At 41.1% G+C, this 22,640-nt stretch overlaps 1 protein-coding gene across 1 annotated transcript in view; it reads right to left on the reverse strand.

Moving 5' to 3' along the window:
- Positions 1-18,290: 18,290 nt before the first annotated feature.
- The window catches only part of VWC2 (von Willebrand factor C domain containing 2), a 124,579-nt gene continuing 120,229 nt past the window's right edge, over positions 18,291-22,640 (reverse strand). Inside the window, exon 3 of the mRNA XM_026501874.4 lies at positions 18,291-18,800. Within this exon, the coding sequence (XP_026357659.1) occupies positions 18,649-18,800 (152 nt within the window). The 3' untranslated portion in view covers positions 18,291-18,648. The remainder of the gene's footprint in view (positions 18,801-22,640) is intronic.

The following is a 22,640-nucleotide window of genomic DNA, read 5'->3' on the forward strand; positions in this document are numbered from 1 at the left end:
CAGCACTCTGTCAGCCAGTGGGAGTGGTGCACAGGTGTATGTGAGCTGGGCTTAGTTGCAGAGGGAGTGGCTCAGACTCTCATGGTTCCTAGTCCTGCCTTCTCACTTCACCCTGTACCTGTGACCTTGTTGTTTTCTCCATCACAAATGTACTGGGGGAGAAAAGGTTTGATCTAATTTATCGTGCACCGTATTTTGGCAACATCCAAAAGTGGACAGCTACAGTTACACTCACAGGGGTGATCCTGAAGGGGAGTGGTAAAGGGGAATCTTCTCCCTAGGTAGAACTTTGAGCAGTGTACCTATTTTTCCACGTTGTTGGGAATGGGAGATGACTAGAACTATAGGTCTGTGTAGATTTTTAAGCAGCAGTAAGTCAGCAGTTTAGCTCACTGATCAGAGACTTGGAAGGAACAAGATTGGAAATTTGGTGACAGAGTGTTAGAAAATGTGTATGACCTCTCCAAATGAGCACAAAGTGTGAAGGAATGCACACTAATGAGAAACTCAGCAGAGAACCTTAATCCAGTGGGCATGATGACCCATCCATGGATAATGGTCAGCTTCTCTCTTCCTTGCCAGTAGGCTCATGAACGACGTGGTCATGGTGACAAAGATGGAGGGTCTGCCGGCTACTAAGGAACAAGCTGGCTACAGCCACTTCTGAGCACCTGACCTTCCAACAGTAGAGTCCAACTGTGAGCCCCCAACGTGGCAATGTTTACCAGAGACAGCCAGCCACCCGAATAACAGGTTGGTTACACTGGACCAAGGTCATCATGAAAAGTTCAGTACTTTGTTCACACTGGAACTGGATATAGATTTGCCTTCCCTACATACAGTATTTCTGCCCAAACCACCATCTGTGGATTTACCAAATGCTTTTATTGCTGTCATTATATTCTTCACAGCATTCCTGCTGACCAGGGGAACTCATTTTGTAGGAAATGAAGTGAGGCCATGAGCTCACGCTCATGTAATTCACTGGCCTTGAAGCCATCTGGATTAAAGTTGAACACTTGTATGGTGCCAGGTGAGTGACATCACTTACTGGGGCTAAAGTAATGTCTTCCTGGGTGTGATGATTTATGCTCCAAATCACCAACTATTAGCAACTAGCCACATTGCCCTCATTGATTTTGTGCCTGTGAAGTTACAGTGATTATTGTAAGATGGGCATAGTGGGAGACTCTAGAACTGTAACTGCCTATATGACACTAATATATCATGCTGTCACTGCTATAGTTAAGACTCCTAGGTCTCAGAGTTGTGTGTGCATTTGGGTGTAGGTGATGGGAATGGCTTCTCACTATTGCCCTGTCTATCTGCTAGAAAAACTCTTGCTTCCTGCATCTGCAATTTTGGATTCTGCTAGTTTAGAGGTATTATTTACTTAGGGAAGAGTGCCTCTATTAAATTGTAAGCTGCAACTTCTACCCCATGCTCTTGAACTAAGGGTAAAAAGCTAATGACTGCACTGGTTTGGACTGATCGACCCGAATCATCAAGGGGGAATTGGGTTGCCATAACACAAAAGAGCAGGCAAGAATGCTAGCGGTCCTCTGTGGCAGGTCTGAGTGCTTCCTTGTCCTGTGGTAAAAGTAAATTGAAGACTACAGCACCCAGTATAGGTGTGACTGGCAGTATAGGCATGACTGCCATGACAGTCTTCACCAGAAGGAGTAACTGACTGGTGGCCCCGCTGCTGCCCTCTGAATCCACCTCTGCTTGCACTGATGCCATGCTTCCCACAGACTGCTGCTACCAGTGACTGAGCATGGCTGGGGTCAGGATGCAGGCCCATTATCTAGGTCTGTGGAAATTTCCTGATGGGCAGCTGGGGTTTGAGGACCATTCATCAGCTCAGCCAGTTCCTTCTTAGAACTGTACTACAGTCTACAACTCTACCTAAGACCTTCCCTCGTCCTCTCCTCATGGGGTCCAATCTGCCTTGTTACATGTTCTGTCTTCCTCTCCTTTTTCTCTCACAGATACATTCCCAGATTAATCTCTTACACATCCAATCCTATTTTTGTGACTTTCCCAGAAGATCCAAACTAACCCAAGCAATGCCCGGAGCTGGTCTGTGAATACAGGCAGTAAGATGGGACTTATGCACTGATCGCCCAGTGAGCAGAGGGAGTGCTCTACTGAATGGCATATCCTTGCAGGTTGTGATGATTTAGGTCTTTAAAAGATAAGGGGATGGCAATGCCAACAGGTCACTCAAGTCAGATTGATGCTTTGAAAAGAAAGAATGTGAAGTGGAGGTCTTCACAAGCAGTTGAAGACCATGTGTAAGAGCCAAAGGGCCTCCCTGGTAGCATACAGAAAGACCCTATTACTTATACTGGCAGGAACCAGGTGATTGGAGTTTGAGGATGTTTGATCAAAGGAACTGGAATATAAAACTGACTATGCAAGAATTTATTGAGTAGTACACTTTCAAGAGATATGATATTTAACCCCCTGACAAGTCCCCTAGGTTATGGGGAAACTTACTTCTTGGGGGTTTTAGATGCCTGGAAAAAGTGATGGGCCACACTGAGCAACATAGAAATGCTAGAGCTGCCCCCAGCAGATGGTAGAGGAAGAAATGCTGGAATCGCATTTGCTAAAAAAAATCCTAAAAAATGCTCAAACAACAACAATAACAACAACAACAACACCCAACATAGCATTATGTTCCACAAAAGATGTCAAGGACACACCATTCATGGGGCCATCAGGGATGTACTAGTCTGAGTATTGGTGGGTTTCCCGTAATGGGAGGTGAGGTAGCCAGAGCCATACAAGTAATACAAGACTGATGGAATGCCCAACTATGGGGCACCAAGTGGCCATGAACCCAGAACTGTCCATTATGATGAGTATGTTGGATCTTAACTGACCCAGTAGCAATCCATTGTTAGATGGAGATGGTACATTGAGAACTGAGTCCAGGCAGGACCAGAGGGCCCAAGTAAGTAAGCTGCATGAGTGGGTAATCCAGACCTCCATATCTCCTATACCAAGTGTACTGCTCTGCTCCAAGCTCACATCAATTCAAACAGCTGAAGGATAAGGAAAAATCCCAACCTCGATTTTTGAGTGGATTGGTTCTGGCAGTGGTTGCAAGCCAGAATCTGACAGTGGTTATCCTATTTCAGAGGTAGCCCTGAAAGACTGGAGAGGGTAAAATATAGTGTTCCTAGTCAATAGCCTGGCTGTGGTCAGGGGCCTAGAAGGAAAAAAAACTGGGAGATTGGAGGCAAGGAGGTCTGGGGCAGGGGCCTATGGAGGGACATATGGCATAGGTACAAAGTGTGAAGACTTTATTTATTTGAGAAAGAGAGAGCGGGGGGTGAGATTGAGGAGCAGAGGGAGAGGGACAAGTAGATGCTGTGCTGAGCACGGAGCCCAACACGGGGCTCCATCCCACATCCCTGAAATCATGACCTGAGCTGAAATCAAGTCAGATTCTCAGCTGCCTGAGCCACCCAGGCACCCCAAAAGTGTGAAGACTTCTAATCACATACTAGCATCCAGCAGAAAGCACGTGTCCTTAGAAGAGGTACTGAATGACCAAGTAGCTCAATGTCTCAGCCAGCTTTCCTCATCAGCTGCACTAGCACTCCATATGGACATGTAAATGCAATGGCCAGGATACAGCAATGGGGCTATGTATGGGCCCAATAGCATGGACTTCCACTTCCCCAGGCTATTATAGCCAATGCCACCTCTGAATGTCAAACCTATCCCGAACAGAGACCAACAGTGAGTTCCTGATAGGGCACCATTCCTCAAGGACACCAGCCATCCATACGGTAACAAACTGATGACATCCAGCTCTTTCCAGTGGTTCATTCTTTTAGGAATATATGCCTACCCACTATATGTATAGCACAGCTGCCCAGGCTAACAAAGGCCTGATGCCCCAGGCATGGAATCTTGCACAGAAGAGCATCCAGCCAAGGTTTGGACCACTTCACAGTGTAGGAGGTACAGGAATGGGCCTGAAACGACCCAACAGGGGCATGGGAGTGCCCTCTGCATCTGTGGGGTGGAGGATGGTTGGGAGGACACCTGGGACCAGTAAGACCAGGGGTGGAGGTACAGTTTCCCTTGGTGTTTTCCCTTGGTAGGGTGGGATTATGGCCAGAAAGGTCTTCTGTTGTTAGGTCATCTTTTTCCCACCCAGTTTTTTGTCTATGATTGTTGGTGGACCTGGGATATATGGGAGGCAATAAGGAAACCAGGGAACTCCAGCAGTGGTGTCCCCCAACTCCTGAGGTTCTTAGGCAGCCTTCTCCTTCTTTCCAACTTCCAGAGGTTTCTTAAGCTTGTTTATTGTGTCAAGGCTTTTTGGTAGTAAGAGGGAGAAACTTGGAGGAATGTGGATACTTTATTTTGGCAGAACTAGAAGTCTCCTGTAATTTAATTTCATTATCTTAATATTTTCAGAATCTGTGGTGAAGTTTGCCTTTCCCATTCCTGACGTTGGTTATTTATGCCTTCTTTTTGTTCTCTCAGTCACATCAGATTTAGAATTTCTATTGTAATATCTCCTTTGTCCTATGGGATATTTGGAATTCTGTTTCTTGATTTACAACATATGGAGACTTTTTGCATTAATATTTCTTATTGATTTATAATTTAATTGAGCTATTGTCAGGATTTATCATCTACTTTATGTCAGATTGTATGTTGAGATTTTATGGCTCAGTTTAAAGTCATTCTTTATAAATTTTCCACATGAGTTTTCAAAAGCATATATCCTGTAACTTTTTAGGAAGAATTATGTGTGTGTCCAGTAGGTCAGCTTTATTAATTATGGTGTCCTGGTCTTCTGTATCTTTTATGTCTTCTATTTATTCCACCAGTTACATATAAAAAATACTACCCTGTAGATTATGTTGTATGTCCTTATCAAGATCTAATATTTATTGGTTCTCTTACCATTTTATATGCTCATCCTTTTTAAAAAGATTTTATTTATTTATTTGAGCAAGAGATAGCATGACTGAGAGAGAGCATGAGAAGGGTGGGTGGAAAGTATGAGTGGGGGAGGGGCAGGAGAGGGAGAAGCAGACTCCCTGCAGGACTTGATCGCAGGACCATGAGATCATGACCTGAGCCACCCAGCCACCCCCATATGCTCATCCTTAAAGAATGCAGTTCAACAAATGAAAAATGAAAAAAAATTATCACCAGTAGAAATTCACTAAAAGAAATACCAAGGAGTTTTCTTCAGTATAGCTAAATTAATAGTCCCTATTAAAAAATGAGAGTAAGCACTTACTTAATTTAAAATACACAAAACTAAAGCAATCAAAACAATAGGTGTAAATAAGGAGGGGGTCCATGAAGTTAAACTGTCCTGGGCCTTTTGCATTGTCTATAAAAATGATAAAATCATCAATAAAAAAATTAGATCTTGATAAGGCACCAAGTGTACTGTGATCTCTAAGGTTCTATGTCTGTACATAGAATTCTAAGTTGGTGGTTATTTCCTTCAGCACATTGAAGATATTTAACTGTCTTCAGAATTCCATGGTTTCTTTTAATACCATGTTGTTATCATTGTTTTCTGTTTTGTTGTTATTGTTGGTATTTGAATGGAATCCGTCTTCCTCTGGCTGCTTGCAGGATTTCCATTTTTTCTTTGTTTCACTATAGTGTTGCCACTTGTATGCTCTTCATTGGATTGCTGTCCTTCATCTTCTTTAGAAGATTATCAGTCTTTATCTTTTCAACTCTTGCTTCTGTTCCATCCTATCCCTTCATCCTTGCGTAGCTTTATATATTCACTATATTCTTTACTCTCTTATGCCTCCTTATGAATTTTCTAACTGTGCTTTTCTTTTGTTCTGTCTTCCAATTCATTATTCTCTCTTAAACTATGTCTCATGCGCCGTGAAACCCATTCAACTGTATCTTCATATTTTTCAGTTCCAAAATTCTGGGTTTTTGGGTTTTTTTTCAGTTTTGCTTGGTCTAAGTTAAGTTCCTAATCCTCTGCTGAAATTGGTAATTTTGCCCTGTGCCTGCTTGAGTGCAGCAGACTGACTTTCTATCCTGGATCTAATTATTGCATCATTAGACAATCCATGGATCTGCACCTGCTGTTTGGGATTTCTGGTCCTTTGTGTTTATGTTGTCTCTCAGCCCTGTGTGCCTCTGTAGCTTTGACCATATGCTTTGTGTTGGAAATGTCTATAATCATAGTTTAGGGCCAAAGATGGTAGAGACAGCAATAACCTAGGATCACTTTAACCCAGTTTCAGCAACTGTGATTTTCTGTAGTAATCCAACAGTTCAGAGATGAGCTGTAGTTAAGATGGCACCTAGTTCACCCTCAGATCACCTATGCACCTTGCACGCAGCCCACTGGAGTCACATACTGAAGTGCAGGGAGGTGACTAAGGCCCCCATCTTTGGTGCACTCAGACTCCACATTTTGCCCTACATTATCACCCCATGAGATGTCAAAAGTGCTGTTGACTGTCTCAGTCCACTGTTTCAAATAGGAGTCATACTGTGGTAGGGATGCTCAGAACACCAGGCTATACTCTGTATTTGAGTTTTTCCACCTCTTGGTCTGGTCATTATTCCTACCATTTTAGACCTTCAAATGATTCGGAAGGGATTATATATTCTGTCCAGTTTATTTTGCTGACTTTGGCAGGAAGATTTTCCCAAATTAACCTAATGTGCCAATTCAGGAATGTGAGTGAAGTTCTTAGCTTTAAAAAGATTTTGGTTTTTTATTAATTTTTAAAGAAGCCCTTGTTCATGTCACAGCAAAGGAAACTCTAGTGAGGATCCATAAAAAGAATCTGAATTCAAGATATTTACTCACCAGTAGTCCATATTTCTAGTGATTTTGTTTAAGGAGCATTACATTCACTTTCAGAAATGACAAAGTAAAAATGTACCATCATCACACCTATGCTGTGGGGCACAATTATAGTGTAGATGGTACTTCATTGTAAAGCAGGGTCCATCCTTCATTAAAATAACACAAGTGAAAGTCATATATTTGATGAAGCCTCAAGGATAATATTTAAATAACTCAAAATAATTGTAGAATTTGGGTATTTTTAATGATACACACTTTATTCTTGTTTAATCTAGTTTAAAAAGCTGAAATATTTTAGACATATTCTCTTAAATGTGACTCTATCTAGAAGTGCAAAACCCAGTTTAATAAATAGTTTATTTTATAAATCAGTTCAACACACATACCCATGCAAAAACACATACAGATTGGGCCTAACCATAGAAATTCAGCTCCACATAATATTAAGGTATTACAAAACATTTTTTTCTGGCAGATATTATATATAAATGGGATAAAGGCTATGATATTATGTAAGTTATATGTTTTTAACTCAAACATAGGAATAAAATGAGTCCCAAATTAGACATTCACTTTTACTGAATTAGAATCTTCAAAATGTTTTAATTTCAATAGTCTCATATTTCCAATGTATTAAGTAATAAACACCTTTATACGGACCTTGTGCTTTATTGATATTATCTATTCTAGCTTGCATGTTTTACAAATATTAACTCACCTAATAATCTTAGGGGTTGGTACTACTGTCCCCACTTGACTGAAGAGCGACCTGAAGTGCAGAGGTAGGTATCATGTACCTGGTTAACATTCAGTAAGTGTAGGACAGTGTTTGGAAACAGACCTCCAATGGCCAAAGGCTTTACTGCTAAATTACATAAAGCAAAGAGTTTGCCAATACTTTTTTTTATTAAGGATACTTACAAATATTAAAAGGATGCTTTGGCCTTGGATTTTAGCCATTGCAATTCTGTAAGCATGGAATAAGGCCCATGCCAGGGATGGAAACCACATGCCTACACCTTCTCTGTCAGCACCAGAACCATCCCTCCAACCAGCATGCGCTAGTCCTTGTTTCCTAAAAGCATTCCCTTTGGATCAATTTCCTCCCCTCTTTTTCCCCGACTGGAATTCCCCTTGGTATCTTCAACTCTGAGCGTGATATTCTCCATACGTCAGATAAGCAGGTAAAATGGTGGTTGGAGAGTCCTCTGTTGTTACACTTGGTAGATAAAATTGATGTTGTACCAGAACATGAACACTTCCTGGCAGACTCACTTTCACGAAAGAACCTATAAAGATATGTCATTGTTCTCAGTCTTTAGAAAACTGTTTCATAAATGTAGTAAGTGCAACATTTTAGTATATTTTTTTTCCTACAACAGTCTGTTAAAAATGAAAACACAAAGACATGGTCTTCTAATTATCTGGTACCTTGTAAAGCATCACGTACATTTGCAAATGATGCCGTTTAAGATCTTTTCTTTTTTCACTTCCAAATACTGGGTCCATGGAATAAGAATTTGAAATTCTTTAAAAAGATCAATTCAAATTATAAGTAGTAAGTAACACTATTGAATACATACGTGTATATACACATGTTTGTATTTATAGCTATGCAGAAATAGTTACAGGCTTTATGTAGCTGTATTTACACAGACAAATGGCAAAATCGGCTGAAGAGCCGCTCTCTTGGTCTACTCCAGTGCACCTGTTACTGCTTATAGCCAGCTTTCTTTGATATCTGACTTAAAAGGAATGTCTAGCCAATGATGCATTGCTTCTTTTATCTTTTGTTTTCATCATATCCCGCTTATATTTATATTTATATTTTAGGTCTTGGTGAATTCAGAAGGTAACGTATCCATTTGTATGCTAGCATGTATAGCAAAAGAGCTTCCGGCTTTTGGGGGAATAAATTGAGGGAAAACTATCTCACCCATAGACCACTTTTCTCTTATTATTTTCTTTGTTTCCTTAAGAAAGGGGCTCATTAGATGATTTTGAGTTTTTAAGAATTAGCTCTCAGTATTTGGAAGGTTTCTAAAACGTTTTTTAAAATTTGCATTACTCTAAATTTCAACTTTTCCGTTTTGAATTCCATGTCCAAATTAATCACTCCCTGCACATTCCCTCCAATTATTATATAAAATTATTTGTCCTTTCAAATGTAGTTATGCTGTTTATTGCACTAAAAAAGCCCATCATGTTTCTTTTAAAGACATTTAGTTTTTTGTAAATGGCACATTTTGATTCTCATTTCAGTGTTGCTATTTGTAAGATCTCTTATTTTTTTTACAGTATCAGTGCCATAATGAATCTACAACATACAAAAAGACAGATGGGACATATTTTTATATCAAGCCCCTTTATTTCAATGATGCCTATTTTTAAATGGGAATATTTTCTTCTAGAGGAAACAGCAAGGGAGGGCAGGAGCAGGTGGACCCACCTGGCCAGCGGTCCACAGCTGGCAGCTGAGGGCACCTTCTCCTCCAACCACTTCCACTGTCTCTAGGATTGATTTGAGAAATAGCATGTGCTTTGAAATCAGAGATTTAGGATTATGTACCGTGAGCAGAGTACTTTATAATTAATTTATAGTAACTAAATTAAACTGGAATTTGTGAGGCTGGAATGGAAAATATGTGCAGAGTGTATTGTAGAGAGAGAGAATAATTAACCCAAGAAGGCACTTAATTTTTTTAAAGTCATTGGTTCCACACAGTATGAGCTTCATCATTCAGTCACTAGCTAATGTATACCAGGAGGTAGCAAAATTTTGTTTTAAATTATAAATGGTGTTAGTGATGCAAGTTAGTGACTTCAATGCCAAAGTTCAGAATGGCTGCGATGCCACCCCTGTGTTTGCTGATCTTTGCACCTATCCAGGTGTACTTGACTAAGAGCTGCATGGTTCCCAAGGCCACACATTTCCCAGTCACCACGGCCTAAACCATACTTGACACATAGCATACATCCAGTAAATAGCTGTAGAGTGATAGAGATGATCGAATTAGGTCAGCAGCTGCTCTGATGGGAGAATATTTGATGCAGGTAGTGCGATCCATCCCAGCCCTGACCACACCCCATGCAGGAAAATGGAACCGGATGCAGACGGCCTCACTTCTTTCCCTCACATTGAACGAGTTACCTACCATATGTTAATTTCCTCATCGATACAGGAGAGTTGACAAAAGGAAGAAATCAAATGAAAGAATTTGAAATGCCTATTGGAGTGCTTGTCATACAATTGGCACACAATAAATGGCAGTTAGTGTCACTCGGCGTCAAGAGGACTGGGTCATTACATTTGGCCATATTTTGTAAATCTCAGTGGAAGGACCGTACCTAAAAAAAAGACATATAAAACACCATTGATGCTTGAATACTATTTTAAGCAAGAAATCTAGATATCGTTCAGTTAGGAATCAAAATACATGACACACATTTAAGGGAGGTCACAATATTTTGTGAGGAGCTACCTTTCGCTTTGGCAAATGTCAAGATTGCCATAGTTGAATTACGGGATTAGGAGGCTGTCCATTCCCGGTATTTGTGAGTAGAACACAAGAGCATTTTGAGAAGCTGGTCTTATATCTAGAGGCCCCTGCTCTAAAAGTGAATGATAAGACTTCAAATCCCAGGCCCTAGTGTAAAGCAGAGTATGGTTCTTAACTCCATCATTCACTAGACTGAAATTTAATCTTATTTCTGAACTTCCCCAAGCCCACACTGACTTTTCTGCAAACAAGGGGAGGATATTAACCACTGCCTGGGGATGCTGAGGCAAAATGAGATAATAAATGACAGCACCTTTGGAGCACCTGGGTGGCTCGGTCGGTTAAGCCTCTGACTCTTGATTTTGGCTCAGGTCATAATTTCAGGGTCCTGAGATCGAGCCCTGAGTCGGGCTCTGCGCTCAACAGGGAGTCTGCTCTGCTTCTCTCCTCCCTCTCCCTCTGCCCTCCCCCTGTTCAGTCTCTCTCAAATAAATAAATAAATAAATAAATCTTAAATAAATAAATAAAGCACCTAGCATGATTCTTGGCTTAAAATTCATGTTTATGGATAGCTTAATAGTGGATTTTTTAAGACTATTAAATTTGTTTATGTGTGTGTATACACACACACACACACACACATATATATACATATATATATATATATAACATTAATAGTTTTATAGAAAAACATTACTTATCGGATACTTTTCACTTTTAAAATTCTATTGTAAGAAATACATGCTTAGGAAGGGAACAATGCCCGAAATCAAATAAAAACAGAATTGTATTCATCTGGTAATATAAACATAATAAATAAGGGAAAATGGGAAAAGGAATATTCCCATAGTCTATTTGAAAACAGTTCTGCCTAAAATTTAAATTCCAGGAATTTTTTAAATGGAAAATTAATCAGGAGCGCTTGGGTGGCTCAGTTGGTTAAGTATCTGCCTTCAGCTCAGGTAATGATCCCAGGGGCCTGGGATCTAGTCCCACATTGGGCACCTTGCTCAGGGGGTAGTCTGCTTCTCCTTCTCCCTCTGCCCTTCCCCCTACTCATGCTCTCACTTGCATGCTCTTTCTCAAATGAATAAATAAAAAATATTTTTTAAAAAAGAAAATTAATTATTAAATATTACTAAACTTTAAATAAGAGTGAGAAATGTTTGTATTTCCTGAAAATTGAATTTGAAACTAAGGAGGCAATATTTACAATTGCTCTAACTCATCAGAATGTGTCAATGACATACTAAAGTGACTTTACGTATATCCTTTGATCATTGTTGGTAATTCTGTACTTGTTCAACATGTAAATCATAGACTTCATGTACTTCTCTGAACTCACTGGAAGGAGTTAAACAGTACACATCTCTTCAACCATCAAATGCCCATGGGCCAAGCATTTAGAGTGCATTTTCACTTAAACCTTCCTAATATTATTAACTCTTTGGGTAAGCATGCCTAGCATGAATGTCAGTGTGACTTAACGTTCAACAGGATTTATTCCCTTAAAAATTAGACATTTGACACCCCAAATAATAAGATTACCTAGCAATAAAACCTAACCAAACAGGTGAATGATCTATACTCTGAAAACTGTAAAACATGAAATTGATGAGGACACAAAGAAATGGAAAGACATTCCATGCTCATGAATTGGAAGACAAATATTGTTACAATGTCTATATTGCCTCAAGCAATCTACACATTTAACGCAATCCCTAGCAAAATACCAACATCATTTTTCACAGAATAAACAATCCTAAAATTTGTATGGAATCACAAAAGACCCCAAATAGCCAAAGCAATCTTGAAAAAGGGAGGCATCGCAATTCCAGACTTCAAGTTATATTACAAAGCTGTAGTGAGCAAAACACTGTGGCACTGTAATGAGCCCTGGGTGTTACATGCATCTGATGAATCACTAAGTTCTACCCCTGAAACTGATAAAAACAAAGAAAGAAAGAAAGAAACAAAAAATCCACTATGGTACTGATACAAATATGGACACATAACTCAATACAATAGAATAGAAAATCCAGAAATAAACCCACAACTAAATGGCCAATTAATCTTTGACAAAGTAGGAAAGAATATCCAATAGAAAAAAGACAGTCTCTTCAACAAATGGTGTTGGGAAAACCTGAGAGGAACATGCAAAAGAATGAAACCGGACCACTTTCTTACACCATACACAAAAATAAACTCAAAATAGATTAAAGACCTAAATGAGAGACCCGAACATAAAAATCTTATAAGAGAACACAGTACCTTCTTTGATATCGGCATGGCAACTTTTTTCTAGATCTGTCTCTTGAGGCAAGGGAAACAAAATAAAAAATAAACTACTGGGACTACATCAAAATAGCAGCATTATGTAAAAGAGCCAAATTTTGGAAGCAGCCCAAGTGCCCATCAACTGATGGATGGATAAGGAGGATGCAGTATATATAAACAATGAAATGTTACTCAGCCATAACAAAAAAATGAAATCCTGATATTTACAACAACATGGATGGACCCAGGGAGTATAATGCTAAATGAAATAAGTCAGTCGGAGAAAGACTAATACTAAATGATCTCACTCATATGTGGCATTTAAGAAACAAAACAAATGAGCAAAGAGGAAAAAAAGAGAGAGAGGCAAACCAAGAAACAGACTCTTAACTCTTGAGAACACACTGATGTTTACCAGAGGGGGTGGGGGCTGGGGGAAACAGGGGATGGGGATGAAGACGTGTATTTGTCCTCATGAGCACATGGAGTTGTTCAATCACTGTATTGCACACCTGAAACAAATATAATACTGTATGCCCACTAACCGGAATCAAAATAGAAATGAAAAAAATAAAAATTAGGTGTTTGGGCTTAATTTCTACATTTTTGTGTTAAAGTTAAAACAGCCAGTGCAAAAGAAACAAAACAAAACAAAAAACAAACAAACCAAAACACCTGGTCCTCTGCAAAACTCAGAGTGAGCTTGGACATGTGGTGGAATGTAGACGACCACCCCCTTCTAACACTCTCCCAACAGCCTGCAGGAATGACGGAGTTCATTGATATATTACTTTATTAGGTACCTATTGAGTAATTACGTGATGTAAAAAGATGAAAATAGGCATACATACTGGACTGTGAAAGTCTAAGACAAGAAATTTATATTCTAAAAGTCGGAACTAAGTAAATAAATAGTGTAAAGACCAAAGCTGTAAACTTGACTTGTTTTATCATCACGAAGAACCAGTGTCTCCTCAATGTAAGAAATAATTTTCAGCATCAGAACTTTTACACCAAAACCATGTGTCTCCTGACTTGCATCAGAAATGGCCAGTGCCTGTCTGAGGGCTGTTTGCTAAAAACTCTGCAATGGTGGGGATTTGCCATGTCTTGGGTTGCTGTACCCCGGACATTGAGGTTTGCAAGTCAACTGAGAAAACAGGAGACAACAGGTCGGACACACCGTCACAGGGGCCCTTCCAGATAGTCGTTGGCCCTCAACACAGCACAAAACTCTGAGTTAATATACTGAACACAATTCAACAAGCCTTGAGCGTAAAGGTACTGCATGATATTCTAATGACTGAATGTTCCATAGCCTGAAATAAGGAGATTTTTGCCCGAATAATAAAGCAAAGAGACAAAATGAACTATAACGCCAAGTATGATATGATCTCTCGATCAGGCTGGCGTGAAATACCAAATGCACAGCGTGGCAAGGGCCCAGAGCGACAGTCCACTGAGGCTAAGGAAGCTTTCTCAGACGCGATGGCCCTCGAGTTGGATATTGAAAAATGGCGAACATCTCCAAGTGCCGAAAAGGCAGGGAGTTGGGAAGCAGAGGCCACGTTGAGAGCATAGTCGGAGGCACCCAAAGCCTGAGACTCTCACGGCCGGGGGAGACCTGGGCAGGGTGTGGGCTGCGCCTGAGCCGTGAAGATGTCAGCCCGCACCCCGAGGACTCTGCCCGTGTTCACTCAGTCAGAGACGCCACCTGTGCTCAGGAAACGAAACTGGTAGACCGGGGAGGCTGGCGGGAATGGGAAGAGACCCAGCTCTGCGTGGAGCAGTGAGGAGTGGCCTCTGGCACGGAGAACATACGCGCTGTAAACCCTCGTTCATTCCCGAAGAAGTGACTGCGCTCACTGACTCTGAGGACTCAGGAAAAGTGACCGCACCAGCCATCCACAGAGGCTGCTGGTGCGAGCAGAGGACCGCGTGGGCGTCTAGTAACGACGGCGTGCTGCACATTATACTGGCCAGCCAAGCGCAGAGGCTGGCACCATCGGTGCCGGACCGGCCTCATCACACAGATGAGGTGGCATCTAATCACCTTCCCTTAATTGTTTCCTAAGTAAACTCTACCCCCAACTTGGGGCTCGAACTTGCGACCCCGAGATCAAGAGTCACATACTCTACCGACTGAGCCACCCAGGCGCCCCTCACCTCTCCTTATTACATGGCATTGCAGAAAAGCATCTGATTTTTTAAAAATTAATAAGAGTAGACTCGATCTCTTGCCTCTCAAAGCAAATATAGTAAACTGTTAATAGTTGTTAATTTGGCTTATGCCTATAATTCTGTTTTCTATATGTTTATACTTAAAAAATAATGGATATAGTTTTCAGTTTTCAGTTGAGCTAGTGTATATTGTGCACATTTCAAATAATGGATACATTAAACAGCTTTCACGGCTTAAAGTCAAAACAAAAAACAAAATAGAAAACACCTGAATTCTCTGAAATTGTTAGGATTTTTTAAACATTGTATACATATAACGTTTGTGTTGGAACAGAGAGGAGACCTTCTTAAATATATTCATGATGCTTCAGATTTTAAATTGTGTAAGAATCTCTCTCTTAAACCTGTTTTACTGCACAAAGGAGATGAAGAAATTGAAAGTATCAAAAAGTCGAAAGAAAAATGCTGAAATGTCAGATAGCTTCGAGGCGTGTGATCTCCTTGCTGTCAAGGATGCTCTCACCTCTGCATCGGTAGGAGCTGCACCCCTGCAGCAGACCCTGGCGCGTGGCCGGGACGCATCTCGTGCGTGCTGCGTGCAGGGACAAAATGCAAGGTTTTGAAATTACCCAAGACTTCCACGAAATGTTAAAGGGCGGACAGATCCACGCAATGACACAGGAAAGATCCTGTGACTGAAAGAACGAATCTTACTTGAAAGTCTAAAACGTCAGATTGGCTGATTTCCAGAATTGTCCTGTTGCTTAATACATGTCGCTTCGTATGTACAGATACCCAGGCTGAATAATTTGAAATAAATGCATGTGCTACGTCTGTAAACACGATTTCCTTTTTCAACCTGAAGAAGTCACTTAACAACAATTAAAGGGACTCATGGAGCAGACTGATCGGAATATTAAGAATTATGGGGGCACCTGGGTGGCACAGCGGTTAAAGCGTCTGCCTTCGGCTCAGGGCGTGATCCCGGCGTTACGGGATCAAGCCCCACATCAGGCTCCTCTGCTATGAGCCTGTTTCTTCCTCTCCCACTCCCCCTGCTTGTGTTCCCTCTCTCGCTGGCTGTCTCTATCTCTGTCAAATAAATAAATAAAATCTTTAAAAAAAAAAAAGAATTATGGCTCTCCAAGCACATCTGTACGTGAACTTTGAGGCTCCTTTTTCTAGGACTGTGTCCAAACCAGAATATTCTGGAATCGGATAATTTGGAGTGTATTTTCCTCTTTTTATAATGCAGTTATTAAGGTTGAATGAATAGAACAGTTTCATTGTTAAAAATCTGTGCAAAATATTATATGGAAAAAAGGAAGAGGAAAATAAAATTTCAACATGCTACAACTTTATACACGTGAAACTCTACACTCATGGCAAGCAATAACTGAAGAATAACGTCTCTCTTAGACAAAAATGCAAATAGCATCATTCTACGTTAAGGCTATGCAGTGTCATTAACCCAAGTTTGGCCATATGTGTGGTTTACGTAGCGTTCCTACGTGGAAAGAGGAATGAGGGGTGGAACCAGAGAGAGCAGGCAGGTACGTTAGCGTAGGAACAGCCGCTGTGCTCCAGCTGTCCCGACTGCGCCTGGGACAAGGGTGGGTCACACTCGTTTAGAGCAAGTGAAAGTCTGTTTCCCAAGATGTTCTCCTGTTCACTGTCTCTGTATACGACAAGGTCCCAGGTTTCCTGAAATGCTCACAGGTCCCACTGCAATTACTCCAGAGCTCACTGCCCATGCGGGTAGGGACTTACATCACCAAGGGAGGCAGGGAGACTCTGGGCCTCTGACTGAGTCTCTAACTGCATGCAGCATGTCTGCTGGGGAGAGAAGAGGCTGCTTTGTGTACTGTTAGCGACAGCTAATGGCCCACCTCCCCATGGGGATTAGAGCCCACTGTTGGCAAAACCATAACATATACAACCTTGTCTAAAAAAAAAAATCTACCTTTAGATAATAGAGTGATGATGGCCAATGTCTAGTAGCCTCTAGTACCAAAGGTTAAGTTTTGGAAAGCAACTAGCTAATACTTCGCCTGAGTATTTTCTTGAAAATCTATGTGCGTGGAGCCCATTTGGCCCAAGGTGTTCTTGATAAACAAGATTCAAATTAAATGTGAGCATATGTAGGGTTCTTGAGGCTTCAGTTAGTGCTGGCTGTATACATTTATTAGGGTACACAGTGGTTCACGGTTCCAATAATGCCAAATATATCCATTTCTCTTGATTCATCAACCTTTAATGATTGAATGATTTCTTAGATACTGGATGATATTTTGGTTTTCTCTGCTCTTTTCAGGAAATCTTTCCAACTTCCCTTTGCCGACCTCGAATTGACCTCCTGCACCAATGCATTATATTTTCTTACTTGTGTTAGGTCTAGGGCCAAAAGCCCATGAAGGCAAGAGACCATGCTTTATTCCCTTTTTTGTTATCAAATGATTTGTACTTAATAGGTGCTTAATTCAAAATTTTAGAATAAAAATATGGGGGGAAAAAACCTTTAAAGATTAAACTAATGACTATCGTGATTTTTCACCATACACCTGTTAAGAGTGACAACCTTTCTCAGCAGCACGCCAGGGTCAATGTGATTGCGAAAGGCAGAAATATTCTCTAATATGCATTGCTCAGGGATCAGGATTTGCAGTGGCTTCTTTTATTCCCTGTCCAAATGAAGAGAAATAAAATCTGTTTGGGGTTACAGGTAAGTACACAAAAGTAGCCGAGCGCACATGGGTTTGGCGCTGTGTTCACATACTGGCTGGGATGCTCCTCGCTGCTCCGGGAGGACGTCTGACACAGGGCAATCTTTCAGATTCTGCCCTGTCTCTAACAGAGCGTAGTTGATCGTTTGGGTAGGAAACACGCACCCACTGAGTGGACAGGTGGGATCCCTGCACTGCGTCTAGATTCCAGGTAGAGACTTGTTTGGGGCTTGGGTTTTCCTCCACTCTCCTCCAGAGAGTCAAGAAATCCCATTTCACTGCACACTTCAACTTGATAGAATAATAGCGCAAACGGTCCACCCTACTCTGTTGCTTGGCTTACGAGAGGATTTGAAGGCATGCTCAGAAGAGAAAGTAATGTGCATGAGAATGAACTCTATGGAAGTGTCCATCTGTGGCCCTCAACACGGGAGCCTCGCCTCCCAGAAAAAAGTGCGTGCGCTTAACTCTGTACCCGCATCACCCAAACGACTGAGAACGGAGAGAATCAACGCAGGGAGTCACTCTAAGAAGGAAACGTATTTGTGTGAGGGAGACCGGATCTTGTAAGGGCAGACATGAGATCCATCTCTGTAATGAGACAGAACGGGGGCAGGATTTCGGTATTTCGTTGTCTGATGGTCCATCGATGGGCGCACCGTTCCAAGATGTGAAGCAGAAATCAGCAACCACAACGAGCTCGCGTGAGGGAATTGGAACTGAGGACCATATGCAGGTACACAGTGAGCACGGTTGACAACACGGCATTTTTAATCTGTATCTATAGAAAACATTTATAGAAGCTCTCTAATAGAGGGATTATAGAAATACATTTAATATAGAATAGTGTACTTCGGTGCACTTACTGTGAAAATAGCACATTTATTTAGAGAGGGGGTTTATGCCCAAAATTCTTGTGGATGTTTTGAAATATACCCATTTCCTTCTTTTGCAGTAACTCTTCACCAAGAAATGCAAAAGTACCAACCATGTTCCATGACCCTCATCCAAAGTCTTCTCCTGTTGAATGCTATTCCCCAGAGTCATCTAGAATGTTCCCATCAGTAAAATATTCTAGAAAAATGTCTGTTTGTGTGTGTGTGTGTGTGTGTGTGTGGTCCCATTTCTACATTTGTCTGCACTCGTGCCTCGTGCACATGGCCTGTCTCTCAATCCTCCACGTGCCTTCTTCGTAAGTGCAGTGACATATGGTACATTCGTCAGTCTTGACTTCTCTTCCAGCTGGGATGACAGCCGTTTCCGCAAAGCAGTTTGGGCCTGCAACGCAGAAAAGCGTTTTATATTAGCAGTGTGGATAAATATATAATGCATCTAATTAGACAGTCCGCTTTACAGTATATGTTTTATTCCCTCTCCTATGAATGACAGTGGGAAAGTGACAATTTAAATAATATGAAGCACTCCCACTTTTTTCCTGAAATTAAACTGGTGCTATTTAAATCTTTCATGAGTGGCAATACTGTGATTTTCACTAACTGTTCCATTCGGGGGCCTTCTACAGAAGTCAAATCTGCAATTATTTGATTTAATTAATTCTAAGTAATCATAGAAAAAAGTTAATTAACGGTGACTTTCAAAGACCCAGTCTTACTCTTCATGGCACCTTTACCAGAGGGAGTTTAAATAAGCAAACTGCTTGGAATAACAGTAAATCCCATGTAACTTCTGCACCTCTCAGAGCAGGTTTTCCATACATCAGCCCCCAAGGGGTTTTTGAAACACTGGCTGCTGGTCCCACCCCCAGAGCCTCTGACTCATTTAGTGTGGGATGCGGCCGGAGAACATGCTTTGATAATACGTTCCCACATGCTGCTGCTGTTGCTGGTCTGAGACCCCTTTTGAAAAGCACCATCATAGCATTGACCTGGGCCGTATCTTCCACAGGCTTCCACGCCAGCCAAAGATCTCTATACATTTCACCCTGCATCAGCCAAAAGCTTCTCAGCCATCTGCATCTTACTCTATGGAAGGTCAAGGGTAGGGAGACATGATTTCTAAGGCGAGTTGAAACGAGCATTTTCTGTGCTATGGTTCACGCATCTAGCTCAGACACAAACAGCAGCTCTACCTCCAGACCTCCTCTAAAATGGAAATGTGAGCACTGACCGGGGCCTAAATGAGGGCCCTCAGCTTTGAACTTAAGCACTGAGTCAGATTCTCATTCTCCCTTCTTTGCTTAGTCTTTGATAATGTGCTCACTACCAAAAGAGGTTGAATTGTGATGTATGCAGCCATAAAAGAGATAAGAAAACAGTCGCCTACAAATTTTTTAAAAATAAACTAATCCAGACAAGCTCCAGGATAAAAACAGGCTCTTATAATTCTAAGCAGAATAATTCTAAGCAGAAATACACGTGGTTTCGTGGCTACTGTTTTTCACATTAGCCAAGTGGTCAGTGTCGTCCTCTGGAACCCGTGCCCCAGTATACACAGCCCCTGCTCCCTGCAGGGACTCCGCTTTCTTCTTGCCCCCAGCCCTTCCTACTCAGACGCTGCCCTAGGATTCATCCCTTGACTTATTTTTTTCTCTGTTGGAGACCTCGAAGCGTTAACAATCATCCACCTGGGGATGAATCCAAATTGCAGCTCCAATTCTCTCTCTCTCTTGAGCACCAGTTCCGTGTTTCCAGCCTGCTGACCCTTCAGACTTACCAGGTGTGGTCAAGACCCTCTCCTCCATCAGCTTTGGTGAAGTACAATATTTTAAAGACAGACCCTCGCCCACCCAGTCGGCCCACGTGAGGTCCTCTAGCTCCGTACGCTCCCACACAACCCATTTGGGGCTGCCTCCTGACCTCTGTGGTTCGGGATGGCTTCCTCAGCTCTCTCTCTGCACTCAGAGCCCAACAGTGGCATGGCAGCTGCTCCAGGCAGGACCCGCTTTGTCCACAATTGTCCCACTCAGCACCTGAAACGCCTGTGAATTTTACATTCCACTCTAGTTCTCTTTAGCATGCTCGTTTCTTTCTGTTCGTTTCTTTTGCAGAGTTTAATCTGAGGACACAATCTCCTTCTCATTTGCCCTAATCCTAATATCTATCAGTGTGCTTTGCACATAGAAGACACACCATAATTGCCCAGAAAACCTGTACTCGTAGGTGTAGGTCCTTACAGGTCTCCTCTCCAGAAAAAAGTGTGGATTCAAAATCTGATACCACCGCTTCATAGTTACGATCTTGGACTAAGTAATTTCATTGTTTTGAGCCTCATTTACAGAAGAGCAGAGGACCCAGATAGACACTTTACCAAGGAAGACATCCAGACGGCCAACAGACACATGTGAAGATGCTCAACATCACTTATCATCAGGGAAACACAAATCAAAACCACGATGAGATACCACCCCACACCTACTCAGAATGGCTAAAATCAAAAAGACAAGAAATAACAAGTGTTGGTAAAGATGTAGAGAGGTGGGAGCCCTCCTGCACTGTTGGTGGGAATGGAAACTGGCACAGCCATGGTGGAAAACAGTATGGAGGTTCCTCAAAAAATGAAAAATAGAGCTACCATACAAGCCAACAGTTCCACTACTGGGTATTTACCCAAAAACAAAAACACTAACTTGAAAAGATATGTGCACCCCTATGTTGTGGCAGATTATTTACAATCACCAAGCTATGGAAGCAACCTAAAAGTCCACTGATAGCTGAATGGATAAAGAAGGTGTAGAATATATACACAATGGAATATTATTCAGCCATCAGAAAGAATGAGATCTTGCCATTTGTAACGACATGGATGGACCTAAAAGGTATTATGCTAAGTGAAATAAGTCATTAGGAAAAGGTAAATACCATATGGTTATATATTTATGCATGTGGATGCCCAATTGTTCTACCACCATTTGTTGAAAAGATTATCTTTTTCTCATTGTACTGTGTTTACTTCTTGTCAAAGATCAGGTCACTATATGTATTCGGATTTATTTTTGGGCTCTCAATTCTGCTTATTGATCTGGTTCTCTATTCTTTTGCCAATACCACACTGTCATTTTATGTGGGTTGTCAAACTTGTAGGCACAGAATTGTTCCTAGTATTCCTCTGTTATCTTTCTAACATCTGTGGGATCTGGAGTGATGTCCCCTATTTCATGATATTAGTGATTTGTGTCCTTTCTTTTTTCCCCTTAGTTAGCCTGGCTAGAGTCTTCTAAGTTTTATTGATTTTTTCAAAGAACCAACTCTTGGTTTCTTTGACTTTCTCTCGTTCTCATTTTCAATGTAATTGATTTCCACCCAAATTTTGATTATTTTTTTTCCTCTGCTTACTTTGGATTTAATTTGCTCTTCTCTTTCTAGGTTCCTTAGATGGGAGTTCAGACTGATTTCAGTACTTTCTTATTTTCTAATATATGCATTCAATGCCTTAAGTATCCCTCCAAGCACCATTTTTGCTGCATCTCACAAGTTCTGATCGGTGTGTTTTCATTTTAATGAAGCTCAAAATGTTTTAAAATTTCTCTTGAGACTCCTTTTCTGATCAATGCATTTTTTTAGAAGGCTGCTGTGTACCTACAAGTATCTGTGGATTTTCCAGCTATGTTTCTGTTACTGATTTCCAGTTTAATTCCGCTGTGGTCTGAGAGCAGACACTGTAGGATTTCTATTCTTTTACATGTGTCACAGTGGGTTTTATGGCCCAGATTGTGCTCCATCTTGGTAAGCATTCCATGGGAACTTGAGAAGAATGTGTATTGGGCCATTGTTGCCAAAGTAGTCAACAGATATCGACTAGATCCAGTTGATTGATGGTACTGAGTTCAACTATGTCCTCACTGATTTTTTTGTGTCCTGGTCTGTCCGTTTCCAATAGATGTTGAAGTCTCCAACTGTAATAGTGAATTCATGTATTTCTTCTTGCAGTTCCATCAGTTTTTGCCTCATGTACTCTGAAACTCTGTTGTTGGTGAATACTTGTTGAGGATTATTATATCTTCTTGGAGAACTGACCCTTTATCATTATGTAATTACCTCCTTTATCTTGGATATCCTTCTTTGCTTTGAAGTCCAGTCTGAAATTAATATAGCCACTCCTGCTTTCCTTTTATTAGTGTTAGAATGAAAGTTTTCTCCATGCACTTCCTTTTAATATATA

Source organism: Ursus arctos, unplaced genomic scaffold (genome assembly GCF_023065955.2).
Source record: "Ursus arctos isolate Adak ecotype North America unplaced genomic scaffold, UrsArc2.0 scaffold_3, whole genome shotgun sequence".
Taxonomy (NCBI): Eukaryota; Metazoa; Chordata; class Mammalia; order Carnivora; family Ursidae; genus Ursus; species Ursus arctos.